The sequence below is a fragment of the Atta colombica genome, unplaced genomic scaffold (genome assembly GCF_001594045.1).
Source record: "Atta colombica isolate Treedump-2 unplaced genomic scaffold, Acol1.0 scaffold65, whole genome shotgun sequence".
Lineage (NCBI taxonomy): Eukaryota > Metazoa > Arthropoda > Insecta > Hymenoptera > Formicidae > Atta > Atta colombica.
This window is the reverse complement of record NW_017259556.1, coordinates 1,287,332-1,295,524: the sequence shown is the minus strand read 5'-3', so window position 1 is coordinate 1,295,524 and position 8,193 is coordinate 1,287,332. Positions and strand designations below refer to the sequence as shown.

Sequence of the window (8,193 nt, the reverse complement as noted above, 5' to 3'; positions counted from 1 at the left end):
TTAAAAAAGCAACCTTATATATCATGTAACGAATTATATGAAAGTTTTATTACCGATATGTAAGAAATTAATCATTTAGAATAATTATAACAACGGCCATTTTTCTCGATAATACTCTTAATTAATACTGTATCGAACTTCATCAGGCCTATCCGCAAATCGATATTTACGAGACTTCGTTATAAAGAATATCCGTCTTTTAAAGACTCGTCTACAATAGTCATACAGACTGTCGTATAAGAATTTCGCAGAAATATTGTTCTTTTTTTCTAATCGTACTATTGTGAAGCAGTCGCAAGAACTCATATTGTATAGAATTGAGCCAACTTCAATTTTTTGCGACAAGCGTCGCATAAATCACATAAACTCAGCCAATCACAACATAGCTAGTTTGGCGGCAAAAATTTGTTAACAATCATTGACAATTTTCGTGCTAGTGCTTGGTTTTTTGTATATTTTCTTGCTATCGTACTCATCTAGCGATATTTTCATGACATGCGTTAAATTTTCTTGCGGTATTACTCACACTATACGATACAGTCTGCGTGATTATTGTCAATAAGGCTTAAAATGATGGTATCAAACTTATATAATCAATTATTAATAATCATTTAATCCTAAAATAGAACGAAACGTAATGCCGACTGAAAAAAGTCATGATTCCATCCTGCCGGATGTCGCCTCATTGTTTATTTCTATCTTCAGTTTCTGTTCATTTCGTTCAGCCTCTTCGTGATGCCCCACCTGATCGTCCACGTTCACTTCCTCCTCTTCTTTCTCTTCCTCCTTTTTCACCTTTTCTTTACCGCTTTGCACTACTTCCTCCTTCACCGTTACATCGTTATCGCGCTTTTTCGACTCGCGAGTCTTCGTTTCATGAGCGCTCTCGACTGACGAAGAGTCCGGACGGTGAAAGGTCAGTACGTGATGGTCCAGTTCCGCGCTGAAGAAGAATTTGAGTGTGCACTTGGAGCAATCGTACGGTCTCGCGTCTAGTCCATGTTCTTGCAGCATATGATTCTACGAACAGATGCATTGTTTAGTGCCTGAATAAAAAGATGAAATAACAAATTCCTGGTTTGCTATATGATATTTGAATAACTCATTGGCAAAGGTTGTTATCTAATTGTTGAAATTTTTTTTGTTGAGGACAAAAAACTTATTATAATTTTTCTCATTTAATAAGAATTTTATGAATTAGTGCAGTATAAGGGACCCTGCAATAACCTTGACATACATTGCCAAGATCATGATCCAGAGTGACAAATTTTAGCCGTTACTCGTTGTTCCTTAAAAAATTATTAATAAAAAGAGCTCACATCAATAAAACCTAATTTTTGGAGACGACGTGAATAAAATTCACAAATAAAACAAATTCCTTGCTTTAACAGCGCAAAATATTTTCTTATATAATTGCTTATATAATTGCTTATATAATTTTTCTTATATAATTTTGTCTCATCGATTTGGACAATAATTCCTTCTCCAATTTGACTTTGATTGTTTGTTAACCATTGATTCATGAGCTAACAAGCCAGATTGTTGTAATTGAATATTTTTAAAGGAGAGAATTTTTAAATAAGTATACAAATTTTCTAATAAATACAAATACTTTACTTCATAAACACAAATTTCCTGCTTTACAAACAATTGACATTGTTCCTTATTTATGTAGTTTTATCAAGTTATTAAATTATATGAATTACCCCCCACCTTCTCTCTTTACAAAAATTAGTCCAACTGCTGCTGATGATATATTTACTTCTCTTTTTAGAAATGTTTGCTTTACAAACACAAATTCTTTGTTTTAAAATCATATTTCCTTATGAACTTTATGAACTTTAACAACTTTTTAACGAACAACGAGCGAGAGTTAAAATTTATTTAAGGTCACTCGAGTGATGACAATATATGTCAAGATCAAAATCATTGGAGAGTAGTCCTTTATACTGCATAATTATCAGAACTTTTTTTGAAAATGAAGAAAATTAAGAAAAGAAATTGTTTTACTTGACAAAAGAGAATGGAAAGTTACTTTTTAAAAGTAACAAGTTACAGATACTCGTTACTAAGTAGAAGAAGTAACCATTATAGTTACTAGTTACCGATTTTTAGAAGTAACTCGTTATAGTTGCTATTACTTTTCGTTTCTTTTCCGTTACTTTTTTAAAATCGACGATTACCAATCATAGCAGACGAGTACCAAAGAACTTTCTAATCTCAAGCGGTATGAAATGGCTTGTGTCTAATCATGCCCAATCATGTGCCAAGTAACGATAAAACGCAATTATCAGTAAAGTTACCCAAAAAATAACTTGTAACTGTAACTTTGTTACAAATAATGAGTTACTTCCATTCCCTGCAAAACATATAATACGTCATGAGAAATACAATTCCTATTTATTAAAATAGAATGCACATGATGTTTTTACAGCTACAGAAAAGACTTTTTTTTAGTTGTTTTTGAACAAGTGTCTGCCAATTTTAGTAAATATGGCTGATGAATAATAACTGTATTTGCAACAATAGGAATTTAATTTCATTTGTAATAAGACCTATTTCTCTTCCTTTATTTTATAAGATTTATAATTGTTTCAGCAAATTTTTTAAATGTTTAAATTCGTAATCAAGGAGCTAAATATAAAAGTTATCTAATTTATATCTAATTTATAAAATCTAATTTATAATCAATATCTAATTTAAAAAATCTTTAAATATAACAGTTATTATACTATTCATTTTCTATAATAAACGAGAATCAATTAAAATTGATTAAAATTTTATGAATTTTAATATTTTAAATAACAATAACTTTTTCGAATTCATTTAGATTTAACTGGCTTTAATTGGATTCAATTAGATTGAGAAATTGAATTTTCTATGAAAAATTTTGAATTGGGAAATATTTATGAGCCACAGAAAAACTGTTATTATTTTTAGATTAAAATAAAAATGTGCTTCATCCAATTCGTATAAATAAATAGAAAAGCATTTGAATTGAAAAAGATTCATTTTAATATTTGCGAATGCATATTTCTAAAAATCTGAATCCATTTCAATTCATTTCAATTCATTTCCATTGTCGTTTACTGGATTATAAATTCAATTTATGAGAGAAAAGAGATGCTGATTAAACAAAAGCATAACAAGAATAAAAAGGTATACTTTTACCACAATATACAATGAGTTATATCGTCTACAGCTAAGATCAATAAGAAATGATTTTAAATTTGCACAAAATGCGATTGTAAGTCAAATTTTCATTCAAAGAATAATGAATTAATTCATTTTAATGAAAATTGTCAGTTTTGCATATATTTTTAAAGTTGTTTATACGACCGTTTTTTCTTCTCTAAGAGCTTATGATCACAAACATGAGTAAATAATTATTATTTTATGTTTGAGACATACAGTAGACAGTTACCTGAAGACCGATAGGAGTTGTGAAGAGCGACTGGCAGATATAACAACTAAGAGCGGCACAACCGACGAAAGTGTGCTCTATTAAATGAATTTGTAGCTGCATAGGACTGGCGGCCTCGAATAAGCACAAGTGACAACGTAAAGCCTCCAAGGAAGCTTTTCCGGATGCTTCCAAGTGTTTTTTCCTCACGTGTTGCTGAATCTTGGCTTCAGTTGAAAATGACATCTAAGAATTTTAGTATTTTATCTTGAAAATTATATTCACATTCTTGAAGAAATAATTTTAAGAACAATATTGAGTAAACAATAAGATTGAAAATAAGATTATGTTAGATACATTATGTTAGATACATTACTTTAAATACGAAGCACCAGTATGGTTTGAATATTAAGATGTTGAACTATTATATATATTCATTTAAATGAATTAATTTCAAAAATGATAATTGTGTCGATATGTCGGACTTTCAACGCAATCAATCTGAAATATTAATAATCCTCCTAAATTTCCCAAATTTAATTTTAAAAAACTGTAATAAACTTATTGCGAAAAATATTGCCTCAGTCGGGAGTTGAATCCGGATCTCTTGCATTCCGTACGAAGGTCCTAAGCCTTTAGATTATCGAGATCCTAGCAATATTCTTCGCAATAACCGAGTATAAAATATTGAATAAAACTTTCTGTTTACACAGTCAACTTGAAATATCTTCTGATCTTGACCTTAATCTTGATTCTCAAGAAAGTTAAGATCATTGATCTCTTCCGTCGCATGTTGTGTAATTAAAAAGATTTTTTTAACAAAATTTTTATAAATAGTACGCAATTTTTAAAAAGAAGGTACATATTAAGAAGCACAAGTACAAGGTGAGTCTCATTTTACATGATGTTTCACTTTGTCTCTAGATAGGGAGAGGGTAAACCTTACTTTGTGTGAAAAATCGGACGCAAATTCTTTATTTTAAAGTATTTCTCTGAGAAATTGAGTTTCTACAGATTTTTTTGAAATTTGGATATTTTGTTTAAAATAATTTTATCTATATGGTATATATGGTAAAATTTCAAAGACTCTAGCAGTGCTGAAATGGAAATATTCACCTTCAAAATTTCAGCTTTTAATACGTAAACTTCTATATCAAGCCTTGCTGAAGTAACTTTAATATTTTGCGACGAAAATCTTCTATAGATTTTTTGAAAAAAAAAATATGTAATGTAGAAATATTATAAGACCCTTATAAAAAAAATGGAAAGGCTTAGCGTTTTTTAATTAGTTTTTTATTAGATTTTTAATTTGTAATTTGATGAATTTCTTCTTCTTGCACGCCGAGCGGCGAGACAGGGATATGTTGCCATATTTCAACTGTCTTCAATGTAAACCAATATTCATGTACATAGATATGATATTTATGAATGTATGTGTACGTTCGCATCAAAAGTGTCTCTCTTCAAAAAACACGCATATTCATAGATTGTACGCGATTAATTTTCTAGCGCGATTGTAACCGGAGAAATACTTTAAAACACAAATGTTCTAGAAACACAAAAATTATATAACAAAAATAATTTGTGTTTTTAAAGCAGAGAATTCTTTTCATCGGAGCAGAGTCGTGTCGAATGTCTTTAGACGGAGGAAGGGAGCGAAGAGGAGGGAAATGGAATGGATCTCGCTTTGCATAAGAGTCATATGTACCACTAGGCAGGTTTAAAAAGAAGTAAGATAGACCTTGCTTAATAATTGATGAAATCTTTATAATCTTGTAAGTTAAATAAAGGAAATCTTGGAACAACATATTCTCTCTGCTCAATCAAACGAAAAACTGTCATAATGCTTGAATATAGCAATTTGCTTTCCAATATTATTATTCTGAGAATCCTAACATGTACGTACCATACATCGAATCACGTAAAACATCATGTGAAACGAGATTCATACTGCTGAAATACATATCGTATGTTAAAAAATTGCGTTCATAAAAATTGTTTTGTTAATAACTTTTTAATGAGTAATGAGTGATAAAAAAAATCGATGATTTTGAGAGTCAAAATGAAAATCAAGGTTATTCGAAAATTATTTAAGGCTTACTGTGAAAAAGGAAAGTAGTATCCGATATCGTCTCTAAAAAATCAAAAAAAGAAAAATAAGTAAAATTATAATGGAAATCTTAATTTTAATTATAGTCGGTAATTTACTATTAATTTGTATTAAAATGATAACGTCTAGAATATTGATTAGTTCGTTCTTAACTAAGCTTATCTTAAGTATATAATCTTAAAGTATCATAAATCATTCATAATAGAATATCGAAGTATAAATATTAGTCGACATTACATGTTTTTATCGTTTTAATTAATAATAAATTAATAATATTGTACATTTTTTAATTTTTTGTTGTTTTGTTTTTTTTATTTTTTATTTGATGTTTTTTTATTATTATTATTTTAACAAAGTGAAAATTGAATTTTTTTATTGGCATGTCTCAGATTTTATATTACATCATCTAGCTCTTGTTAAAATTACGTAAAATATTCTATACTAACTTGACACTGTATGCAGGTGTAGGTATTCGAGCCACCACCGACAGCTTTTTCATGCTCGGTGATCCTGTGCTTCTCTGCTTCTTCGAAGTCTTCAAACTTCACTCCGCAATTTTCGCATCTTTCCTTATCCGCGTTCCCTTCGTTCCTGAATCGGTCCTCTACATTGAGTCCTTTCTCGTGCTCCCACTTATCCTTAGTTTCGTCCCACTGGCCGTCCTTGCTCGCGAGCCAAGTCGTCTCATATTTAGCTCTATGTTCATAGGTCGTCGAGTTCAGAATAGGCAGTCCCTGAGAATGTCGCATGTAACACGGTTTACAGACTCTGAGCAGCTGTCCGCTTGTACTGGCAGGATTGGGTGGTAGATTGACAAAGTCTTCGGCTGCAAAATCGCGCAAACAGAGGCAGCAACCTTGATTTTGACCTTTGTCACCACCAGGACTAGTCGGGCTGGAACCGATATTGCGCAAACTTGAGGACGTTCGTAAATGATGCCGCGCGTGCAGACGACATTCCAAATCGCTGATCAAGGTCTGTCGACATACAACGCATGGCGCGGGCAGATGAGGCAACGTACTATCCAATCGTTGTTGCGGATCCACATTATCCAAGCTATGTCTTTGCACGTGATCCAGAAATTGACTTTCCGACGTGAGACAACCACGACACACTACACACATGTCGCTTAATTGGATCTTGCAATGCTTCTGAAGTTTGTGCTCGGCCAAATTCGCGATGGATGGGCATACTTCGTCGCAGATATTGCATTTGTGACGTCCACTGGACTCGTTAGATGCATGTTGAATCTTCGTGTGAGATTCCAGCTCGTTTCGCGAGCGACAAACTTCGCCACAATAGCCACACGTCATGCTCAAGATAGATAAAGCCTTGTTGGACAACTTGGGGGGCGTGTGAGCTAATTTCTTATGTGCCTGCAACTCGGCCTCGTTCGCGAATTCACCGCGTTCGCAAAGCTCGCATTGCTGACTGGAAATACCATAATTTGAACGTTTATTGTTATTGTCACGTTGATTCAGGGAATTGTTGTTGCTTGAAGCTGGTGAACGGCCTCTCTTCAGAGATTTTGTCTAGAATTTAGGAAGAAAATCATTTTGCGAATAATCTTATGAATACTTTTTAATTATACGTATAGACCATCTTTGTATTATAGAAGGAAAGAATTCCTTCTTAATTCAAGATATACAAAAAGTCTCGGATCTTTAAACCATCTTAAAAAATAATAATTTCTGAGAAAAATATTTCATACAAAAGTGGTGGATTTAAAATTATCTATTCTCTCTACTGTTCTCATCAATTTAATCTTCGGTGGCTACCAAGATCAGATCAAATCAGTTTTTTTTAATGTAACATTCTATTTTTTTAGATTCTAATAATTGGTGTCAATAGCTTTTTAAAACATTATAATAAAGTCTTTTTTTGAGTGAATATTTTGTTGAATGAATATTTTTTTATGAGATTTTGTATGAGATTTGAAAGTTACAGTACCGCATTAATATTATCCAACAAAAAAAAGGGATTCAACTATTCCCTTCGGATTTTAATAAGCTTTTAGTATGTTATTCTCTAGACAAAAATAAGCGATACGTATTTTTTTATACTTGCTCATATACTCTTTTAGGGGATGAAAAACCCTTTAGAAAAAAGGGCGTATGGGCACATATAAAAAAAATACGAGTTGCTTATTTTTATCTGGAGAATAACTAAAAGCTCATTAAAATCGGAGGAAAATAGTTAGGTCCTTTTCTTTGTAAAATGTATCGCATGGAAATTGTTTGGTCGGATTTATAAATTGTATATATGTGCGCGCGCGCGTGTCTCCTTCCTCCTTTTCATTTCCTCTCCCTCTCACAATTATCTTTGATTGTAAAATATTTGTTTAAAATATCAATGCTAATTGAGTAGTAGCGTATATCCCTTTTGATATAAGAATAGGGTAAGGTTTTATCATGGTGGAAGGGATATCATGGTGTGTGCAATGACAGTATCTCTCTCTAAATCTTTGCTCTCTTTGTCTATGAATTGTTCATAAGATTCAAGGGCTACAATTATGAAATGCTAAACATGGGATGGTATTCAAAGTCTGGTTTTATTTTAAAGTTGTCTTAAATATAAGATGTTAATACAGTCCTCCGACTGACTTACGACAGATTATAACTTTGACTTAAGACAATCTTAAATATAAAAATCGACACTATGAATACCTGTTCTGTTTCGC

General features: G+C 31.7%; 1 protein-coding gene across 1 annotated transcript in view; it reads right to left on the bottom strand.

The window, feature by feature from the left end:
- Positions 1-402: 402 nt before the first annotated feature.
- Positions 403-8,193, bottom strand: part of LOC108692200 (zinc finger protein 423 homolog) — an 88,728-nt gene continuing 80,937 nt past the window's right edge. The window contains exons 5-7 of the mRNA XM_018200358.1: positions 5,960-7,045; positions 3,425-3,649; positions 403-1,020 (exon numbers count right to left, since the gene is read on the bottom strand). Of these exons, the coding sequence (XP_018055847.1) occupies positions 655-1,020; positions 3,425-3,649; positions 5,960-7,045 (1,677 nt within the window). The 3' untranslated portion in view covers positions 403-654. The remainder of the gene's footprint in view (positions 1,021-3,424; positions 3,650-5,959; positions 7,046-8,193) is intronic.